At 41.6% G+C, this 24253-nt stretch overlaps 2 protein-coding genes across 2 annotated transcripts; both read right to left on the bottom strand.

Moving 5' to 3' along the window:
* Positions 1–2790: 2790 nt before the first annotated feature.
* On the bottom strand, positions 2791–10244 carry LOC124261551. Its single transcript, XM_046695866.1, has 6 exons — positions 10112–10244; positions 9446–9595; positions 8916–9250; positions 7485–8161; positions 4608–7314; positions 2791–2850 (listed from the first exon to the last, which is right to left on the bottom strand). The coding sequence occupies exons 1-6, from the start codon at positions 10242–10244 to the stop codon at positions 2791–2793; spliced, it is 4062 nt and encodes a 1353-aa protein (XP_046551822.1).
* Positions 10245–11653: 1409 nt separating this feature from the next.
* Positions 11654–15477, bottom strand: LOC124261552 (toll-like receptor 2 type-1). Its single transcript, XM_046695867.1, has 2 exons — positions 15453–15477; positions 11654–13651 (listed from the first exon to the last, which is right to left on the bottom strand). Exons 1-2 carry the CDS (start codon positions 15475–15477, stop codon positions 11949–11951), a joined length of 1728 nt encoding a protein of 575 aa, XP_046551823.1. The 3' UTR covers positions 11654–11948.
* Positions 15478–24253: the final 8776 nt, after the last annotated feature.

Genomic DNA, 24253 nt, shown 5'->3' on the forward strand with positions numbered 1-24253 from the left:
ACTGCTCCTTATTTGAAATCTGAAATTGGAAACAAGCCCTATGATAATTTCAGACACTTCTTGGACCGCAACCATGGATACTGCTGATACGGTTTGAAGTGATTTTATTCTGTATAAATGCAAAACAGTACCGCAACATCTATGGTTATTAACTCACGTATTACTATTACCCACGTATTTATATTCATATCAAAATTATGTTTGTACAGTTCCGAGTTCATCATGAGCATGTGTTTATGATTCCCTATCAAATAGTGATGATATAATGTTCGCGAAAAGGGTGAGCCTATCATGCAGCCAAAGGTGAAAATGTTGCGGAACTGTTTAAGTGGCAAATGTTCATACATGTAGCTGTTGTTTAGCTGACATTGTAACTTAACACATATTTACTGCCTCGTGACTCGCATCATGTGTCTACCGATACACAATTGTTGTCAATAAAACATTTAGTTGATAATGAAAAGTTAGTGGACGTTTTAGAAGTATATACAATCGTTCCTGTCATAAATGCACCAACGAAGTGAACGTTACGCATTTTTAACGGGAGCGTACTGGCTATTAATTAAAAAACAAATTTAAAATTTATTACAGACTATTCAGAAAACTCAACAAAGGACATTCAGGTTACAGTTCAACAAGCATATGACTTACAAATTATGTGAACAGTTCATGACTTGAAGACCAAAACGTATAAAAGGCGCTGATATTACACTCCATTAAAGAAGAGCACTTTGTTATCAGAGAATAATGTCTAATTTCATTTTGGAAAAGATGAAAAGGTGGTACACTGTTTTTTAATTTGCTTCCAAAACTTAGGTTTTAAAGATAATAAAAATGATAATGAGAGGGTCATTTTTTTTATCTGGGAAACCAAGTAATATTTGCTTTTTTGTTGTTATTTTGATATTGATAAGAGCTTTACGAATTAGCCAGATTTCAAGTTTTTGCTAGATATGGTTAACTTTACTGCAAGACCAGAAAATGTCATCAAGTATCTCATTTTCGTCTTGGCAGAAACTGCATTTTGAATTCTCTATATACCCGATCTTAAATGCATTTGCTCCCATTTTTGGCAAAGTAATTTTTTTGTAGTAACTTTTGAAAATAATGTTCTGTAAAACCGTTGTGTCCCCGTTGTGCATTCTTGAGGAGCTGTTTTATATTTACTGGTAAAGTTGGGTATGGTATTTTTGACAGAGTCCTAAAATCTATGTTAATTGTTTTCAAATATGACCTTGCTGATCTAATGAGACCAGTAAATGTTAGAAAAATCAGTTTTTAGAGTAAAATATTTTTTCAAAACTGCCAAAGCAGTATATATTATCATTTAAGTCATCGAACTCCTTTATCAAACCACTGTTTGTAAAAAACTCTTTTACATCCTACACAAATATTTGTATCATTTACGTCTTGGTCAGCTTCATTCCGAGATATAAATTGCCACCAAGCAGTTGAAACACCCCTATAATATTTATTATGGATCAGTGGGAGACATTCCTCCGCCAGATATCGAATACACAACCAGCGCCAAACTTTGGGAAATTAGAAATAAATAGATAGCACCAACTGGACTTACGTCTGAAAACCTTTTGACCATTGATAGTTTCTGAGCCTGCATTAATGTCTTTATATTTGGCATATTAAATCCTCCATCTTGTTTGTCACAGATAATTTGGCTTCCCTTAATTTTATCAGGTTTATTGTTCCAGATATATTTAAAACATTTCTGTTGGAATTTATTTGTAGTTTCATTATCTGGGTCAGGAAGCGTACTAAATAAAAGTTTTAGCTTTGGGATGATCAAAGATTTTAAAACAGTGTTTCTTCCAAATTTAGTCAGATTACGCGCAGACCATATGGACATTAACGTTTCACAGCGTCTTATTTTTTCTTTGTAATTTATCTCTACCATATCATCTATGTCTTGAGTAAAAGTGATTCCAAGAAGACTAAAGTCATCCTGGTCGCAGTTAAGATTTAGTTCTGAACATAGTTTCATTTTTTAATCTTTTCTTTGATCCTATCCAAATGAGGCGTGTGTTGTCGATGTTAACCTTCCAACCTGAAAATCTGGCGAAGAAATCTAGCACATTGAATAATGCATAGATACAACGTTCTGGACCACCCAAGGCATATGTTGTGTCGTCAGCGAATTGATTCAGTAAATATTCAATGTTTCCAATCGAAATATCCTTGATATTTTTGTTGTTTCGTATCCAAATTGCTAATATTTCCGCACATAAGATAAAGATATAGGGGGAGAGTGGATTTCCATGGCGACAACCTCTTTGAATATCAAACATATCCGTTCCATAACCATTAATAAGAACATCTGATTCAAAACCTTGATGTAGAATTCTGAACCATCTTCGAATTGATTCGCAAAAGTTGAAAAAGGATAATGTTTTATCAATAAATGACCATCTACCGTATCGAAAGCTTTTTCCAAATCAATAGGTAACAGAAGACCTGGTATTTGATGGAATTCTGTATATTCCATTAGGTTGTAAATTAGTCTTGTAATTTCCCTGATATATCTGTCTGACATGAAACCTTTTTGATCATCATCTATCAGTTGAACAAGAACTGAATTACAAATTATTGCACAAGGTAGTTGTTGTGTTAATATAATGTTGGCGTCTTGGTTTAAACTCAGGCGGGAAAAGGGACGGAACTCTGTACAAATCACCCGTAAGCGCTATATCAATAGAATGAAATATCGTTACTCAAAAGGAAAATGTGGTCGTCTGTATGCATATTGGATATATGTAAGAGTAAAACACTGACCTTTCAGTCCTCGTAATATCCGAATAATTCCCAGGAATCAGGATCAGGATCAGGATCAGATTTCTGAATTACAAATTATTACACAAAGTAGTTGGTCTGTTAATACTGGCGTCTTAGTCTAAACTCAGGCGGGTTCAAATGAAACGCACATTTAACATTGAGATATCTCATTATCAGCGCCTATGTGGGAGAACTCTAAAACGAGGAAAACGTCCCGGCTAGATAAACACACGTCAACACAACATGTAATAGGATATATGACTGTCATAAAATGTGCCTGAAGAAGTATCATGAACTGAAAATAACAAGTTTTATATAAACGCAACATGGATGGTAGGTATAGTATGAATATACATACCTACTATTAAGATTAACTAACAGTAATGAGTTTTGAGTCGAGTGAGGTTAGTTTTATGCCGCACTCAGCATCACTCCAGGTATATGGCGGCGGTCTGTAAATAATCGGTCTGGACCAGACAATCCAGTGATCAACAGCATGAGCATCGATCTACGCAGTTGGGATACGATGGCAACCAAATCAGCGACCACCCGATCTCGTTAGTTGCCTCTTTCGGTAAGCATGGGTTATTGAAGATCAATTCCAATCCGGATCTTCACGGGACCGTTTCGAGATGAGAAACAATAACATATACTCCTCACAAAAAATTAAGCAACAAGTATTTTCAGTGTAATATCTTTATCAATCTCGATAGCGATTTTTGCTGACATGTTACTGAAAGGTAAATATTCAAAGAATACATAACCTTTAGTGACTGTCAAATTGATTTATCTGATGACATTGACAACATCACCCGAACAACCACCCTCAGAATCAACATGCAAAATGTGTGGCATGAATGTGCTCCACTCTTCACACATGCACCTTGGTCGGTGTAAACCTACCTGTAATCATTCCTTTAGTACAACAAACGGGTCCTAACTTCCTTTTTATGGATGATAATGCCCGTCCATGGATGATAATGCCTGAGAAAGAGTTGTTATAGATATTGTTTAGATCAACAACATCACACATATGGACTGGCCTGCAAGGTCACTTCATCTTGATCCCATTGAACATGCTTCGGGCATTATTGGACGTCGTGTTTATGGTCTCCATGTTCACCCCAAGACTCTGGATGACCTTGAGCAGGCATTACAGAGAGAATGGCAGAACATTCCACAACAGCAACTTTAAAGGCTCACTTGGTCAATGCAAATATGTGTAGAAGACTGCATTTGTGCTCATGGTGTTCATACGCGTTACTGAACACTGCTTCACTGTCCAAAACTGACTTGACCCGTAATGTTAACATTTTTATCCATCAGTGGAGCACATTTTGCACGACTGTTCCTAACCTTTGGCTGGGAACGACCGGGAAACGGTTAAACACGGAATGGAGACAGATAATGCGGAATACCTAACTGGTCTTGACAACACTTAATACCTGAGATAATCAACTTATTCTGCAGCAGGTACGAGCAATACTAGTTTGTGAATTGGCCTTCGGAGATCTGAACCTCTTGTCTTGAGGGTCACACTTCTGACAAAGCCACGACTGTCGGGTTCAGTGTCCACAACGCGAGCCATGAGCCAAGCATTCCTGGGGAGGTTATCGTCCTTGACCAGAACAATATCGTTTACCTTGAAGTTCCTTTTTGAGCTTGCCATTTTGACGTTTCTGAAGTGTTAAAAGGTACTCCTTTCTCCATCTACTCCAGAAAAGCTCTGCCAAGTACTGTACACGTCTCCATCGGCGGCGTGCGTAGACATCAGATGCCTGAAATACTCCAGGTGGTGGAATGTACGCACTGGATCTTACCATCAGCAAATGGTTGGGTGTCAATGGTTCTACATCTGACGGATCACTGGACATTGTTGTCAGAGGCCTAGAATTCAAAATCGACTCAACTTCACACAGGAGTGTTCTATACAGCTCATCATCAAGGCGTTGACTGTATTCTTGGAGAAGCGGGCTGAGAACACCACGGACAGACCGTATCAGCCTTTCCCATACACCTCCCATATGACTGGCTGAAGGTGGGTTGAATTTCCAGATGATGTTCAGTTTCAACAAGTAATTGTGAACTTCAGACTGGTCGATTTCATCAAGTGCATGACAAAGTTCCTTGGCTCCACTAGTGAAGTTTGTGCCGTTGTCACAAGAGATCTCTTTCACAGCTCCTCTGCGGGCGATAAAACGTTTAAGAGCATTAATAAAGGAGTCTGTATTGAAGGAGTTGGCAGTCTCTATGTGAACAGCTCTGCTAACCATGCAAGTAAACAGGACACCATACCGTTTTACTTCCTTGCGTCCTTCTCTGACAGTGTGAGGGCCAAAACAATCTAGTCCAGTGCAGGTGAATGGTGGAGATGGCTGTACCCTGTTGGTCGGGAGATCGGACATAATCTGCTGACCGGTGGACATCTTTAATCTCCTACAAAGTACACATTTGTTCAAAATACTTCTGACAGCAGAATTAGCGTTTGTAATCCAAAATTCCTCTCTTAGTGCAGACAGGACATGGTTTCTACCAGCATGACCTAGTCTCTCGTGTACATCACGAACAATCAGATCGGATAGAGGAGACTTACGTGGCAATAGGACAGGATGCTTCATGGTGTCGCTGATGTTGGCATTGCTCAAACGACCTCCAACTCTGAGTAAACCATCCACAAAGCATGGGCAGAGATTGCGGACAGGACTACTTCTTGGTAGTACAGTGGGTCGATAACCCATTTCTGTGTTCTTAGAGAGGATTGCGATTTCTGAGCCATACTCCATGTGCTGAACAAAGGAAAGAATACTCTTCTCGGAGTCTATGAGTTCTTGAAGTGACAAAAGAGCGTTAGCTGAGGGCTTTCCTTTTTGAGACTTGCTTTTCAGAAAGTTGAAGAACCTGCGATAGATTGCGACTGCTCTTTTCAGTCTGTACCAGGATGAGTAATAATTGAGGAGTTTACTAACAACATCTCCAGGGGAATCCGCTGTCTCATTCAACGTTGACATCACAGCAGCTTCAATTGTTTTCTGAGGTTCCGAAATTGATTTTGAATCAGGCATTCTCAAGAACTTTGGACCATTGAACCATTCAATGGATTTCAGGAACTGTGAGCAGCTAGATCCTCGAGATGCAATGTCAGCTGGGTTTGTTTTGGAATCGACATACTTCCACTGTTCTGGTGTACTGAAGTCCCTGATAAGCTTCACTCGGTTGGCGACGAACACTGGAAATCTGTTCTTTTCACTGCGAATATACTGCAGAACAGTTGTTGAATCTGTGTAGTAGGTGACACGGTCAATGTTTACATCCAGTTCCCGCAGGAGAAATTGTCCTATTTTCACAGACACAGTAGCAGCTGTCAGTTCTAATCTGGGAATAGTCAGGGTCTTCAAAGGAGCCAGTCGAGCTTTGCCCAGGAGAAGTGTTGTGTGGATGTTTCCATTTATGTCAAAAAGCCTAATGTATGCAGAGCAACCATATCCTGTGGAGCTAGCATCAGAGAAGATATGTAACAGTTGAGACAATACATCACCAAAATCAGGAGGCTTCACACATCTTCTAACAGTTAGACCTTTGAGCATTTCGACTTCCTGGAGCCAATTTGTCCATCTGCCTGCGAACTCCATACCGATGTTGTCATCCCAGCCTAGATCCTTGTCCTTACACAAGTCTTGAAGGATTCTTTTAGCAGGCAGCAGCACCGGTGCGACGAGACCTAGAGGGTCATACAAGGAGGACACCATGGACAGAATTCCTCGTCTAGTAAACGGCTTCTCTGGCAAGTCAACCGTGTACTTGAAGCAATCCAGCTTGGTATCCCACTGCAGCCCCAGTGCTCTCTCCATGGGAATATCATCTCGACTGAGGTCAACGGCTTGAATCTCCTTGGAGCGATGTTCTTGAGGAATGGAGGACAGGACCATCTTGCTGCTGCTTGTAAACTTTGTCAAGTTGAATCCACCATCCGCACATGCAAGCTTTACATTCTTTATCAAGTCACTAGCACACTCATCAGACTCCACAGATTTCAAGCAGTCATCGACATAGAAATTGCGTTCTATCGTTTGTGCAACCTGGTCATCATAGTTAGATCTGGACTTGGCTCCTGTGCTTTTCAGGGCATAATTGGCAACAGTGGGAGAGGATACAGTTCCGAAAGTGTGCACAGTCATGCGGTACTCCTTCAGCTCACTATGAACATTACCATCAGGCCACCACAGAAACCGTAGATAGTCCTGGTGCTCCCGTGGAACCTTGACTTGATGAAACATGGCCTCTACATCTCCCATGAAGGCAACTTGGTCTGTTCTGAAACGAGCTAAAACACCAATGAGAGAATTGGCAAGATCGGGGCCTTGTAGAAGAACATCATTGATTGATAAACCTCCATACTTGGCGCTACAGTCAAAGACCACTCTGATCTTGTTCAGCTTTTTTCGGATGATACACTCCATGGTGTGGCAGATACCAGACGCGTCCAGGTTGGCAAGTAATCTCGTTTGCAGGAACTTCAATGGCATAACCCTTTGCCAGCAGTGTATCCATGAATGCAACATAATCTTTATGATACTGTGCATTGCTCATCATCTTTTTTCTTTTGCCAAAGTACCCTTTTTACAGCTTGCTCCCTGTTTGATGGCATATTTAAATCGTTACGAAAAGGAAGAGGAATTTCATAATGCCCATCTACGAACCTCAATTTTTCCTCGGTCTCCTTTATAAATCTTTGATCTTCAATGGAATAGCCTCGTTCACCAGGGACTTTCCCAACATCAGCCTCGTTAAAGTCTAGTTCAAACAACTTCAGCACAGTGTCAGGGGTGATGCATTCTGATACTTTCTCATGTTCCTTTAGATCCACCATGTTGCAGACAACTGATTTGTCTTCCAAATTACACTTGACCTGAAGAGGGCCATTTACTGTCCAACCAAGTTTGTACTTCACAGCAAAAGGTCCATTGCCAGATGATGGGGTGACTTCAAGAGGTCGAAGACCATCTGAACAGTTACTGCCGATAAGAAGGCCAATATTCAGGTCTGGTCGATACAGCGGCATCATTTCAGCAACATTCTTGAGACCTGGTAGTTGCATCAAAGCATCCGATTTAGGAATATTGTCGTGACCGACAGGCATTACATCTTTACAAAATGTGCGTGGCAAACTAACAAACTGTCTATCAGAGAGGTCGGAGATCACAATATCTGATACCACTGTTGTGTTGATGAGGCCTGTTCCGTTCATCGTTTGCAACCTCAGCAACGTTGGTGTTGACTTTGCTTGAAGTTCATCCTTGAGTCCTTCTGTGATAAAGCATCCTGTGCTGCCGTTGTCCAACATGGCGTACGTTTGCACAACCCTATCGCCTCCATTCTGTCGGACGTTAACAGGAAGTATAGGTTGAAGCACAGTCTCTTTAACCTTGAATCGTTGATTGTCACAGAACGTAGCTCCAGTGATGACATTAGACTCGCCAGTGGATGACTTCTCTTTTGAAACATAGTCCGGTTGCCCCTGTCTTGATTGAAAATTGTAATCATGTAAAGCAGTAGGATGACGTTTGCCACAGTGTTTACAAGTTCTTTTTTTCATGCAACCTTTTGAAATGTGGTTAAGTCCATAACAACTGTAACACCGGTTACTCTCCTTCAAATACTCTCGTCTTTCAGAAAGTGTCTTTTGTAGAAATAACTTGCAGTCGTCAAGATCGTGAGACTGTTTACAGTGAAAGCAAGAGATGCCTTTGCTTTTACTTTGTGATTCACTTCCGATATGAGTAGCGAAACTTGTGGATTGAGACTTGTTTGATTGTTTATACTTATCAGAGAACCTATCCTTACGACTTGTATCATCATGTTTGGAGAGCAGTGCCTGTTTACTGTAGATAGGTTCATTTGCAGATCTTGCAGCGAAGTCGATGAAGTCAACGAGATGCTTGAACTCCTTCCTCCTTCCCATTCAGTTTCATAGTCGTAACGCGATCCCTCCACCTGCTTTGGAGATACGCCGGGAGCTTCAAAACAACACACTGCATGTTTGGTGCATGATTAAGGACAATCATATGAGAAATACCTCTCATTACATGATAACACTTTGTCAGAAGAATAGAGAATTGCTTGAGTCCTACGTTGTCCTCATTCTTAAGATTAGGCCAAGTACGAATCTTGTTCATATAAGCTGTCGAGATTCTATAAGGATCACCATACTCTTTGCAAAGCAGGTTTCTTGCAGCAGCATACCCTGCTAAAGGATCCATATGAAGACAACCAGATATAAGATCTTTGGGCTCACCTTGAAGTTGTTGATCGAGGTAGTAAAGTCTATCTGCCTCACTTGACGTATGTGGAGCAATCCTGGCATCGAACGCCATGAAGAAGGCTGAAAACTCTGTCGGGTCTCCTGTGAACTTGGGCACTTCCGGTTTGGGAAGAAACATAGCATGGGACATCTGTCTTTGTGTCTCTAGAACAGCATGGTTAAACAATGAGGACTGATTATCAACAGGAATACTAGCACCCGGATTATGAGAGGTATGATTCAATGAGCTCTGATTTACTGGCAAAAAGTCTGCTGCAGAAGGGTTAATTTTCTGTTGACTGATCTGATTGTACTGTGACGACGGAGTCGTGACAGATCTTAATGTGACAGTGGGATCACCTAGACCTTGACCTTGACCTGCAGCATCTGCCTCAGAGTACACCTTCTCTTTCGCGGCTGTCTTAGCAATCTTGGTATCAAGCTCCACTTCTTTCAGCTTCATCTCAGCCTGGGCACGAGCTTGGAACATGGACTTCTCTGCAAGAAGCTCTGCAAGTTTCGCTTTTTCATGAGTATGTGAAGATTTAACTGAACTTGATTTACCAGAACGGTGTGAATATTTAGACTTAGAAGATCTATTAGTACTCACTGAACCTTTCTGTGACGCAGATTCATGTAACTCATTAGCCATTTCTCTCTCTGCACATAGGACCCAGCTTACTAACGGGTCTCTGAAGCATAGGAATGATGATTCCTTCTCATTCGAACTCTCTCTCACCAAAGCTCTATCTTCTTCCTCAAGTTGACTGCAATACAAATCTACACATGATTTATAATATATCAACAAATCATTAAAGTTGTCAAGACCAGATTTCACTAAATGCAAGTTGTCAATGTTTTCTTTCAAACGATCAAGTTCATTTTTACTCTTAGTACATGCTGATAAAGAAGAAACAGTCTTATTTCTCAAAACTCTCAAATGTTCAATTCTGCCTTTTTCTGTAACAGTTCTGTTTTGACGTAACTGCATCCCAATATTTGTCGACACTCTCTCGGTGTTCTCACTATCACCGACACCCCCACTGTCAGTGTTCACACCACCAACCATGGACGTTGTTTGCCCCTTAGAAGAATGACGACGTGACCATTCCTCGCTGTAGAGGTGACTATCATCATCAACGTTGCCCTGTGACGCCATGCCTCACCCTTGAACCTTGAGCACTCCAGACGTTTTACACACGTTACACGGTGGTGTAAAACTTGCAAGGATATCAGAAGCCACTGCTAAACGTTGGATGCTACTGACCACCCATGTAACACTTGACTGTCTGCAAATTTTCTTAAACAAATGTAGATGCAAGAACACAACTCGAAAACTCGCATCGACAGGGATTTATCAATGTTACGATTTTCGGTAGTCGGTGACAAGTCATTGGCTTATTATCGTTGACATGACTCGGTCCATCGATGAGGTTTAAGAAAATTTGTGTTGCCATACGGAGAGATTTGCAGACAGCCAAGTGACCATGTGGATAGCACAGTGAATCAGCCTTTGCATGAAGATTTTGTGCAAGGGTTAGGTCATGTGACCATCAATAATGAAAATGAGGCTATATATTTACTAATTAAATTTACAAAAGTTTTGCCATTACGCTGGATTTGAACCCTAGCTCTTTGGATCACAAGTCTAATGTGTTAACCACTAGGCCACCGGACAATACACTCATTCATGCCTGGTTTAACAATGCTGAACATTACTGAATATAACATAACTTGTATTTAGCATTAACAGTCATACTCTCACTCTGACATGGGCTGTCGATACACATATCGGCTTTCATCAGTTCTCCATTGTGGATAACGCCAATTTCGATACTGAATTGCCCATTGGAGTCGGTGAGGAGTGTCTGTGACAGCAGAGGTGTCTTCCGCGCAAACGTCGACGCACTGTATTGGCATTAATGGGTCTGTTGTGAGTCCTAATGGTCTGGCGTACTGTTTCCGTCGCTCTGGTGAAGTGATCCTTCAGATGGTTGCGCACAATCTGTCGATCTTGACGTTCATGAAGTTACTGGGGTGAGTGAGTTATTATTTATCGTCACATCAGCAATATTTCAGCTATATCGTTACGAGAACAATCTAATTTATATCAATATTAAAATTAATACAGTTAGAACGTAAAACCCTGTCATCGAATAATACTAGAGTATCACAGTTATATAAATTTAAACCCAGTACGCTACCGTAAAATTAAATCACTACAGACAGTACAAAATAAATACGGGCTATAGATCACCACCAACTGATTATGGTGTTACTGAAGGTCGTCCACTGTGTGGACTGTCTTGGATGCTGTTAATGATACCGCACCTGCAGTCGGTAGATTGTCCTAACATGAACATATAAAACCGGTTGGCTACCCTACGTGCAGGCTTGGGTTCCTCTGATCTAGCGTAAGTCGATTGTTTCAAAACAAGAATGATTTCAGGCGAGTTTGGGACTCGCTTTCAATGGTAGGGTTGTCACGATATGCAAGTGCATTTTCATTTTCACGAATGTCATACGGAACCCTTTACCACGTCTGCCTTTTTAGGTGCGATTGGTCGATATGCTTTTTCATAAGAAAACACAGTGATGTTGGTAATAACTGTCAATCTGGATTGAAAAATATGTTAACAAAACGGTACAATCATAAGAAAAACACCACCTTGTTAGAACAAAATAGTGCATTTGGTGGCGTTTCTTTTGCAGTTCAGTATACTTGTATGTTGTAGTGTATATGAGTTTGTTCCAGTGCTGATGTTAAAGCAAGAAACCTCAAATTCAGACAGCACACAATAAGTCCATGCCCTGATTGTTTAATTTCTGTGTAGGGAATATTTTGAGGTCTATCGTTTAACTCTTATCCTTGCAGACATTGTTTTAGTCGCATCCAGAATACTCGTCTATCCTCCTCCTCCTCTGGCCACGTAATATAGGTAGTCGTCTGGAAGAGGGCATACAGTGATGACGTCATGTTTCGGGACTCAATGTTCTCAAGCAACACCACCAACAGGTAACCCTCGTCCTTCTCCAGAGCCCGTTTCTGGATCAGAGCCAGCTCGAACTGACACCATGAACTGAGAATGAAAGAATTAGACAGCACCATGATGACTTTTCTGCTCCTTTCCAAACTGGTTACAATATTATCAACTATATATTCTCCAGGAATAAAGTCTCTTTCGTGGATACACAGTTCAATCCTTGGTATGATATTATTTCTTACCCAAGGGGAATCACCTTCAGAGTACAGCACAAAGGCGTCATATATGTATATCGTTTCATCAATTGGCTTCCTCCTTTTGTATGTCAACATGTGCACACAATAGCGAATGCTCCAACGTAATCTGTAGGCAATGGAGAGAACTACTACCAACACGGTTGAAACTAAGGACAGACCAAAGATTATGGGAAACACATAAGGTGAGATTCGACAAATCTCTTCAGAGATGTTGGCATCAATGAGAAGCGTTGATTTGAGGTTCAGTGGGTATCCGCATTGATAGGACTCAGGGAATTTAATGAATTTACTTGTTTCTTCCTTCGTCCACGTAATGAACCAAAGATTAGCACAAGTACAGACAAAATTATTGAAAGCCATGTTCACTGTTGACAACTGCTTTCTTATTGGTATAGGAAATGGAGCTTCACTAACGACCTCAATGGAATTTTGTGAGAGATTCAAACTTTTGAGTCTTCTCAAGTTAGTGAAGACTTCTGGAGGTACAGACATAATTCTGTTTCCGTGAAGATCAATTTGTGTAAGTTGTTGGAGATTAGATATTACACTGGGAAAAAAGGATAACTGACACCTTGCCATTCGTAGCACCTCTAATTTGTCAAGTCCAGAAAGGAGATTTTGAAGATAGCTGTTGTTTAAATAGATCATAGCGTTGTAGCACAGGTCCAAATAGGCAAGTTCCGTACATCCTCTCAGTGCCTTTGGGTTAACAAGGTCATCAAAATATCCAAATTTAGCAATGTCTGAAAGAATAAGCTTTTTCACTGCACTATTATTGAACGTATATTCCTCCAGCACCTCATCGATTGAGTAACTTCTGAAAGCATTGTTAATAGAAATATGTTGAATATTTGACAATGATGAAAAGGTATTTGAATAAAACCTCCAAAAAAGGTTGTCTCCGAAAGTTACATATTCTAAATCTGTAAGACATTTCAAACTAATATTTGACATATGTTCAATGGCATTTTGACCTATATCTAAATTTCGAAGTTGTGAATAATTGATATCACTACAAAATTTAGGAAGCTCTGTCAGGGAATTTGAAAGGAAAGAAATATTGACCAAATACCAGGGAACATCAGCTGATGTCCAAGAAATGTCGTTGTGAGCCACACTTAGATCACGGAGTGACTTCAGACGAGATATGACAGAAAAATTCAAATGCGTGATATAATTGTGTTCAATTATAAGAGTATTTAATTTGAGTTGTGAAAGCCCATGCACAAAGTCTTCCGTAAGATTTCGAAAATATTTGTTATTTGACACATCAATAGAGCGAACTGTGTTTTGAAACTGACTGACTGACTGACTGAGTTTGGTTTTACGCCGCTTTTAGCAATATTCCAGCAACATCACGGTGGGGGACACCAGAAATGGGCTTAACACATTGTACCCATGTGGGGATTCGAACCCGGGTCTTCGGCGTGACGAGCCAACGCTTTGACCACGAGGCTACCCCACCGCCCCGGTGTTTTGAAAACTGTTGAATGATTTCTGAAGAACCTTAACGTGTACATTGTTGTACCTAAGATCCAGGACTTCCATCCGGGACATATCTTGAAATGCATCACCAGAAATGTAGGTGATGCTGTTGTTTGGAAGAATTAGGATTTTTAACTGTGTAATATTTCGAAAGGTTTTTCCTGTTACCTCTCCTAGGTAGTTCGATGAAAAGTTCAGTTTTGTTACTGAAGTTTGTATATCCGGAATTCGTGTAAGTTGTCTCCCCCTATTTATGCAAGTAACACAGTTTGGAGAACATTTGCACAATTGTTTGAAACACTCTTTAAACACGTGTCCACATGATACATTTTCCTCCTCGTCAAAGCTGGTCAGCGATACAGTAAACCCGACTGTACAAACTGTTATCCAAAGAACAATCCTACAGCCATGATGCTTTAAATGTGCAGTATAGGAACTTGAATACCACACCTGGAATATGAAAAAACAACCATGTTTATAATCACTAATAATACGCTTTTTGGTCTTGTCAGCGTAATAGTGAAAGTATGTATGTTTGATTTGGAGAATAAAAGTGGCTTTGTAAATTCTTGATGCATTGATGCTTCTCGGTGTATTACTACAGTTGTGTATCAAGTGCATACGTAAGATCGAACTTATTATTATATTGTTTATTCATTCAAATCAGTAGATACAAATATGCAAAATACATAATGCAACAGAACAGAAGTTCATATGGGTAGCCATTACACATACTGGAATTTTCATTAATATTACGCTGGGAATATATGCAATAGTGATGACCATTTTCTCTCAAATTGTAATATTTGTTTTCTTTATTAGATCGAACTTGATATTTTCTTGAAATGGGCGTCACGCATCACACCTATAACTACTGTGAAGGGATTCATTAACAGAACACAGGATCCGGGTTAGAATTGGTCTTCAGCAACCGGATTCAATTACTTTTGGTTTAATGATACATAGAAATATAACCCTTTCTCCAACCATAAGAGATACCTGCTGACAGCACAGAGGAATGTACAGTTCCGACTTAATCATGAGCATGAATCACTATCAATGTGTTCGCGAAAATGGTGAGCGTATCATGCACCATCTGCAGCCAGAGATGAAATTGTTGCGGAACTGTTTAAGTGACAAATGTTCATACAGGTAGCTGTTGTTTTTCTGACAGCGTCAGTCAACACATTCACTGCCTCGTAACTCGCTTCATGCGTCAAACGAAATACAGTTGTTGTCAATAAAACAGTTAGTTGCTAATAAAATGGTAATGGACGTTCTGCAGTACAATATGAAAGTATACAATCATTCCAGTCATAAATGTACCAGCGAAATCAACGTTACGCAGTTTTAACTGGAACGTACATGTATTGGCTATTAGCTCTTAGATTGGCAGCTACTTACAAACATTTTGAAGGCTGTCCCCGCCTTTAGTCATATGGGTTTTACAGTAAAAAGAACACTTTGACATACCTGCAAATGTGTCTGTAAATGACGTATGACGGCGATGTAAATTATATTTGAAGCCTTTTGTTCTAAGGATTTCTCGTGAACATATCAAGTCAAGTGTTCACAGGTACACGGCGTTCTGGACACTATCTGTAGTGTGGGGTGATATGCTGATTAAAATGTTATTTATACCCTTTTTCCTCGTCATGTGATCCATTTGAGAGTGTGGCATGAGTAATTGAGTGAACGAATATTTATCGAGGTATCATAAATTTGCACATGTGTATATTTTCGCCGTATAAACAGGCCTTATAGACTAATAATCATAATCCCATCTAAATTGAAAAAGAGCCCCAAGTGAGATGGGTGATTCAGAACCTGAACCTGAGGGAATCTAGACTTGCTTCATGGCAAGGAGGGCTCGGCAGTTGGGATGGTTCAGAGACTGTGAGACAGACTAGAAATATCAGTGAACCTGCATCTGTTCTAAGCCTGGCACAACAACAAACGTGAATCTACAGGGTTAAAGGTCGAAGATGATGCCGGTGGGTGATAGGCACTGGGCGACGGGGGATTGGTAGGTAGTTGTTGGTGAGGCTTGGTGGTTGCGTGGGGGATGGGTGGTTAGTGCTGTGCGGTGGATGGGTGGTAGGTGATGTGTGGTGGATGAGTGGTAGGTGATGGGTGGTGGATGAGTTGTAGGTGACGGGTGGTCGATGGCTGGCGGATGAGTAGTAGGTGGTGGGTGGTGGATGGATGGTTGGTGGATGAGTGGTAGGTGATGGGTGGTGGATGCGTGGTGTGGATGAGTGATAGGTGATGGTTGGTGGATGGTTGGTGGATGTGTGGTAGTTGATGGGTGGTGGATGCGAGGTGGATGAGTGTTAAGCGATGGATGGTGGATGGTTCGCGGATGAATGGTAGGTGATGGGAAGTCGATGAGTGGTAGGTGATGGTTGGTGGATGGTTGGTGGATGTATGGTAGGTGATGGCTGGTGGAAGGTTGGTGGATGAGTGGTAGTTGATGGGTGGTGGATGAGTGGTAGTTGATGGGATGGTGGATGAGTGGTAGTTGATGGGTGGTGGATGAGTGGTAGTTGATGGGTGGTGGATGAGTGGTGGTTGATGGGTGGTGGATGAGTGGTAGTTGATGGGTGGTGGATGAGTGGTAGGTGATGGCTGGTGGATGAGAGGTAGGTGATGGGTGGTGGATGTGTGGTGGATGAATGTTAAGCGATGGATGGTGGATGGTTCGCTGATGAATGGTAGGTGATGGGTGGTGGATGAGTGGTAGGTGATAGGTGGTGGATGGGTGGTGGATGAGTGTTAAGAATGGGTGGTGGATGAGTGGTAGGTGATAGGTGGTGAATGGTTGGTGGATGAGGGGTAGGTGATGGCTGGTGGATGGGATTTGGATGAGTGATAGGTGATGGTTGGTGGATGAGTGTTAAGTGATGGGTGTTGGATGATTGGTAGGTGATGGGTGGTGGGTGGGTGTTGGATGAGTGGTAGATGATGGGTGGTGGATGGGTGGTGGATGAATGTCAAGCGATGGATGGTGGATGGTTGGTGGATAATTGGTAGGTGATGGGTGGTGGATGAATGGTAATAGATAGTGATGGGTGGTGGATGGGTGGTGGATGAGTGTTAAGCAATGGGTGGTGGATGAGTGGTAGGTGATAGGTGGTGGATGGTTGGTGGATGAGTGGTAGGTGATGGTTGGTGGAGGGGTTTATGATGAGTAATAGGTGATGGCTGGTGGATGAGTGGTAGGTGATGGCTGGTGGATGAGTGGTAGGTGATGGGTGGTGGATGTGTAATAGGTGATGGGTTGTGGATGGTTGGTGGATGTAGATGAGTGGTAGGTGATGGGTGGTGGGTGGGTGGTAGGTGATTGCTGGTGGATGAGTGGTGGATGAGTGTTAAGCGATGGATTGTGGATGGTTGGTGGATGAGTGGTAGGTGATGGGTGGTGGATGAGTCTTAAGCGATTGGTGGTGGAAGATCGTTAGGTGATGGGTGTTGAATGAGTGGTAGGTGATGGGTGGTGGATGGTCGGTGGATGAGTGGTTGGTGATTGGTGGTGGATGGGTGGTGGATGAGTGATTGGTGATGGGTGGTGGATGAGTGGAAGGTGATGGATGGTGGATGAGTGGTGGATTAGTGGTAGGTGATGGATGGTGGATGTGTCGTTGATGAGTGGTAGGTGATGGGTGGTGGATGAGTGGTAGGTGATAGGTGGTGGATGGGTGGTGGATGAGAGGTAGGTGATAGGTGGTGGATGGTTGGTGTATGAGTGGTAGGTGATGGCTGGTGGATGGGTGTTGAATGAGTGATAGGAGATGGATGGTGGATGAGTGGAAGGTAATGGATGGTGGATGAGTAGTGGATGAGTGGATGGTTCGTGGATGAGAGTTAAGCGATTGATGGTGGATGGTTCTTGCATGAGTGGTAGGTGATCGGTGGTGGATGGGTGGTGGATGAGTGGTAGGTGATTGGTGGTGGATGGGTGGTGGATGACTGATAGGTGATAGTTGGTGGAAGGTGGAAGTGATGAGGTGATGAATGGTGGATGGTGGTGGATATGTGGTTGATGAAGTGGTAGAAGTGATAGGTGGTGGATGAAGTGATAGAGTGATAGGTGATAGTTAGTGATGTGTGGTGGATGAGTGGTAGGGGATGGGTGGTGGATGAGGTGATTAGGTGATAGGTGGTGGATGGGTGGTGGATGAGTATTAGAAGATGGATGCATGGTGGATGAGTAGTAGATTGATAGGTAGTGGATAAGTTGGTGGATATGAGTGGTAGGTGATAATGAGTGGTGGATGGGCGTTGGATAGTGATAGTTGATGTGTTGTGGATGAGTGGTAGAGTGATAGATGGTGGATAGTTGGTGGATGAATAGTAAGGTGATGATTAGTGGATAGAGTGTTGGATGAGTAGTAAGTGATATCTGGTGGATGGGTGGTGGATGAGTGTTAAGCGATAAGATGGTGAATGATAGTTGGTGGATTAAGCAGTAGGTTATAGGTGGAGTGGATAGGTAGTGAATGAAGCTGGTATAAAGTAGTAGAAATTGAATATTGTTGAATAGTAGTAGAGTGATAAGGTAGTAAATGAGTTATGGAATGAATATTTAAGCGATCGTTGGTGAATAAAATTAGTAGTGAGAGTGATAGGTAGTCGATAAATTGGTAAGATATAAGTGTTAAGTGATAGGTGTTAAGATAATTGGTATATGATAGGTAGTAAAATGCAGGTTGATAGAGTGTTTAACAATAGGTAGTAAGTAGGTGGTAAAATTGAAGTGATAGGTGGTAAGCATAGGTGAGTGGATAGAAGTATTAAGCTTAATAGGTGTTCAGTAGAGTAGTAGAAGTTATAGGTGATAGATAGGTAATTGAATGAAGTAGTAAAGTGATAGCTGGTAGATGGATGTAGTAGTGGATGAAGTGTTAAAAATGATAGTTGGTAGATGAGTTGAAAGTGGATAAGTATTAAAAGTGATCAGTATTATGATGATTAGTAAGTTAAATGAAATGGTAGTGCCAAAATGGGTAGAAAATGAAGTGTTAAGCGATAGGTGGTGTGTGTGTAATGAGTAGTAGAAGTGATAGGTGGTGGATAGGTTAGTGGTAAAGAATGAGTGTTAACTTGATAGGTGGTTGGGTAGAGAAAGTAGAGTAAGTGATAGCTGATAAGGAATGGGTTATAGATGAAGTGTTAAGCGATAGGTGAGTGGAATAAAATTGGTGGATGAGAGGTGTTAAAATGATAGGTATTGAGAATGATTGGTAGTAGAGTGATATTAGTGGATGGTAGATAGGTGATGGGTAGAAGTGACTATTAAAGCGATAGGTGGTGGATAGAGTGGTATGGTAGATGGAGGATGGTGGTGGATGGAGTGGTGGATGAGTGTTAAGCAAATAGAGTAGTGGAGTGGAGTGGTAAGAGTGATGGATTTTGGAATGGGTGTTGGATAGTGGTAGAATTAGTGATATGCTGGTGGAGTAGGTTGTGAATGAGAGTGTTAAGCGATTGTTAGTGGATGAAGTGGTGGATAGAGAGAAGTGTTAGAAGTGATAGGTGTTGGATGATTGGTAGAGTGATAGGTGGTGGATGAGTGGTAGATGGGTTGATAAGTGGATGAGTTATGGTGATAGGTAGGTGGTGGAGGTGAAGTGGTTAGTGATAAGTGTAGTGGATAGAGTAAAGTGGAAGGTGAGGTGTTAAGCGATGGATGAAGTGAGTAGGTTAGGTGGTAGGTGATAGGTGGTGGATGGGTGGTGGATAAAGGTAGTGGAATGAAATGAAGTGTCCATGTCAAGTGATAGGTAATGAGTAGGTGATGGAGGTGGATGTAGTGAGTGATGGAGTGGTGGATGGGTGAGGTGGATATGAGTGGTAGGTGATAGCTGTAGTGTGATGGGTTGTGGATGAGTGTTAAGCGATAGGTAGTGAATAGTTGGTGGATGAGTGTTAGAAATGATAGGTGTTGGATGATTAGTAAGTAGGTGATAGGTGGTAGATGGTGGATAAGTAGATGAGTGTTAAGTGGTAGGTAGATGTGGGTGGTTGGTTAGCTAGTGGAGTGGTAAGATAGGTGAGTGGAAGATGGAAGTGTGCAAGTAGATAAGGTGGTTAGGTAGTGGATAGGTGATCAGTAAGATGGTGGATGGGTAGTGGATAAGTAGTAAGTGATATGGCTGGTTCGATAGAGTTGTATGGATAGTGGAAGTATTATGCAGTAGGTAGTAGAATAGAGTGGTAGATGAAGTGTTAGAAAGATGATAGGTGTTGAAAATTATGATTGGTAGAGTGATAGGTAGGTAAAATGGTAGAATGAAGTGTTAAGCGATAGGTGGTGTTGAGTGGAAGTAGTAGGTATTAGAGTGGTAGATGGGTGGTGATATGAAGTGTTAAGCGATAGGTGGTGGTAGTGGTAGGTAGTAGAGTGATAGAGTAGTGGATAGGTGGTGAATGACTGAGTGGATAGAGTATTAAGCGATTAGGTGTTGGAGTAGTGCGTAGAGTAAAAAGTACGTATGGGTGGTGGATAGGTAGTAGATAGGTGGTAGAGTGATGGATAAGTGATAATGGAATGAGGATTTGTGAATGTTATGGAGCATGAATAAGGTAGTAGATGATTGAGTAGTGAATAGTAGTAGCTAATTGGTATTGCGATAGATGGTTGGAATAGAAAACATAGAAGTAGTGATGAATGATAAAATTATTGGAATACAGTGTTAGTAGAGTGATAGTGGTAGAGTAGGTTGTGGATGAATTGTAGATGAGTGTTTGTTAAGATGGGTAGTGAATAGATGAGTAGTAGTAAGTGATAAAAGTGGTATTTGATAATGTGGTAAGATGATAGTATTAAAATGTGATTGGTGAGTGGATGATTGGTAGAGTGATAATGATGAGTAAGATAGGTTATTAAGAAGAGTAGTATATATTGCATTGATAGGTAATTGGAATGATGGAGGTAATAGGAAGTAGAGTGATAGATGATAAGATAGGTGAAATGAATGAAGTTGTTAAGCTTGATAGGTATATTTAGATGTGGAGTAAGATAAAAGTGATAAGTGATAGGTAGTATTGAATGAGTAGTTAATATAGAGTAGTAAGTGATGGAGTGAGTGGATAGGTTGTGGATAAAATGTAAGAAGCATTAAAGATAGGTGAAGATTAAGTGATAGGCAGTAGTGAGTATGAGTATTAAAGTAATAGGTATTGAATGATTAGTAGAAGTGATGAAGTAGTAGAGTGATAAGTTTATGTAGAGTGTCGAGGTAGTAAGAATGGTGTAACTTGGATAGTAGTAGAGTGTCGTAGATAAGTATTGGAATAAAGTGTAGTAAATGATAGGTATTGGATAAAATAGAAGAAGTGAATGAATATTAAAATTAGTTGTGTCGGTAGGATAAAGTAGTAGAAGTGATAAAGGTAGAATAGTCAATAGTAGTGGATAGAATGTGATAATAAGCTAATAGATGAAGTGATAGATGGTAAGATGCTTGTAAGATAATAGAAAAGTAGTGGAAGTGATAGATGAGTAGATGGAAATAGCAGTGAAGTGGAAAGCGATGATAGGTAGTGGTGGGTGATGGAGTGGTAGGTGATGAAGTGGTGGTGATATGGTTCTGGTGGATGAGTGGAATAAGTAGATGGGTGGTGGATGGGTGGTAGGTGATGGGTTTGTGGGTGGGTGTTGGATGAGTGGTAGTATGTGATGGCTGGTGGGAAGTGGGTTGTGAATGAGTGGTAAGCGATGGTTGGTGGATGAATGATGTGATGTGGTGGATGAGTGTGGATGGTGATGGGTGTTGGATGAAGTGGTAGGTGATGATGGATGGTATGGTGGTGGAGATGGGTTGATGAGGTGTTAAGCGATGGGTGGTGGAGTGGGTGGTTGGTGATGGGTGGTGGATGGGTGAGTGGATGAGGTGTTAAGCGATGGGTGGTGGATGTGGGTGGTGGTGAGGTGATGGGTGGTGGATGGGTGGTGGATGGGTGGTGGATGAGTGTCAAGCGATGGGTGGTGGATGGTGGATAGTCGTAGGTGATGGTGTGGTGGTGGATGGGTGGTGGATGAGTGGTAGGTGATGGCTGGTGGATGGGTTGTGAGATGATGAGTATTGGATTAGTGATGGGTGGTGGATGGTTGGTGGATGAGTGTTAAGTGATGGGTGTTGGATGATTGGTAGGTGATGGGTGGTAGATGGGTAGATGAGTGTTAAGCGATGGGTGGTGGGTGGGTGGTTGGTTATGAGTGGTGGATGGGTGGTGGATGAGTGTTAAGCGATGGGTGGTGGGTGGGTGGTAGGTGATCGGTGGTGGATGGGTGGTGGATGAGTGGTAGGTGATGGCTGGTGGATGGGTTGTGGATGAGTGTTATGCGGTGGGTGGTGGATGGTTGGTGGATGAGTGTTAAGTGATGGGTGTTGGATGATTGGTAGGTGATGGGTGGTAGATGGGTAGATGAGTGTTAAGCGATGGGTGGTGGGTGGGTGGTTGGTGATGGGTGGTGGATGGGTGGTGGATGAGTGTTAAGCGATGGGTGGTGGGTGGGTGGTAGGTGATGGGTGGTGGATGGGTGGTGGATGGCCTGGTGGGATGGTTAGTGGATGAGTGTTAAGCGATGGGTGTTCGGTGGGTGGTAGGTGTTGGGTGGTGGATGGGTGGTGGATGCGTGGTAGGTGATGGATGGTGGATGGGTTGTGGATGAATGTTAAGCGATGGGTGGTGGATGGTTGGTGGATGAGTGGTAGCTGATTGGTGGTGGATGGGAGGTGGATGAACAGTACATACAGAAGTGGTAGAGTGATAAGGTGTTGAATGAGTGGTAAGAGTGATGAGTGGTAAGATGGGTTGTGGATAGAATGTTAAGCGATAGGTAGTATGAATAGAGGTGGTAGGTGATGATAGTGGTAGATGGAGTGGTGGATGAGGTGTTAAGTGATTGGTGTTGGATGATTAGTAGAGTGATAGTTGGTAGATGGGTTGATAGAGTGTTATACAGTGGAGTGGTAGTAGGTGGAGTGGTAGAGTGATAGATGATAGATAGGTGGTGGATGAGTGTTAAGCGATAGGTGGTAAGGTGGGTGGTAGAGTGATAGGTAGTGGATAGGTGGTTAATAGAGTGGTAGGTGATGGCTGGTGGATGGAGTTGTGGATGAGTGTTAAGCGATAGGTGGTGGATAGTTGGTGGATGAGTGTTAAGTGATGGGTGTTGGATGATTGGTAGATAGAGTGATGAGTGGTAGAAAGTGATAGGTTGTGGATGGGTGATAGATCTGAAAGCTTACAAAGTGGTAGAGTGATAGGTGTTGAATAAGAGTAGTAGAGTGATAGGTAGTAGATGAGAACTGTATGGATGAGAATGTTAAGCAATCGTTGGTGAATAGTGGTAGTAGAGTGATAAGGTAGTCGATAGGTGGTGGATGAGTGTTAAAGTGATAGGTGTTGAATGATTTTATATGATATAAGTAGTAAAATAAGTTGATGTGAAGTATTTAGCAATAGGTGGTGGGTAGTGGTAGTAATAGTGATAAGGTGGTGGATAGGTAGTGGATAAGTGTTAAGCGATAGGTGTTCAGTGGTGGGTGGTAGAGTGATAGGTAGTGGATGGGTGGTGGATGAGTAGTAGGTAATTGCTGGTGGAATGGGTTGTGGAATGAGTGTTAAGCTTGATAGTTTTGAATAGTTGGTGAATGAGTGTTAAGTGATGGAGTGTTGGTATGGATTGGTAGAAGTGACATTAGTAGTAGATAGGTTAGAAGTGAAAGTGTTAAGCGATAGGTGGTGTGTGTGGTGGTAGGTGATAGGTGGTGGATAGGTAGTGGAATGAAGTGTTAAGTTGATAGGTGGTAGTGGAGAGTATGATAGCTGGTGGATAGGTTATAGATGAGGTGTTAAGCGATTGGTAGTGGATAGGTAGTGGAATGAAGTGTTAAAATGGATAATAGTGTTGAATGATTAGTAGAGTGATAGGTAGTAAAATAGGTAGGTGACTGTTAAGCGATAGAGTGGTGTGTAGTGATAGAGTGATAGGTAGTGGATAGGTAGTAAGATAGAGTATTAAGCGATAGGTGGTAGAGTAGAGTAGTAGGTGATAGGTTTAAGGATAGAGTGTTGGATAGAGTAGTAGAGTGATTAGCTGGTAGGTAGGTTATGTGGAATAAAGTGTTAAGCGATAGGTGAGTGGATGAGTAATTGAAAGATTGATAACTGATAGGTATTGAATGATTGAATGAAATAAGTGCATTGAGTGAAATGGTAGAGTAATGAGTGTTAAACGATAAGGCATTGGAGTAGGTAGTAGAGTGATAGGTAGGTGGATAGCTGTTTGGAATGAAGTAACAGAGTGATAGATGAATTGGATAGTTCATTGCCAAGAAAGTAGTAGAATTACATTGGAATGGTGATAGGTATCGATCCCGAATAGTAGTAAAGTGATAGATAGTGGATAGGTTCGTGGATAGAATCTTAAA

Source organism: Haliotis rubra, unplaced genomic scaffold (genome assembly GCF_003918875.1).
Source record: "Haliotis rubra isolate DU_JTF1 unplaced genomic scaffold, ASM391887v1 Scf80, whole genome shotgun sequence".
Classification (NCBI taxonomy): Eukaryota; Metazoa; Mollusca; class Gastropoda; order Lepetellida; family Haliotidae; genus Haliotis; species Haliotis rubra.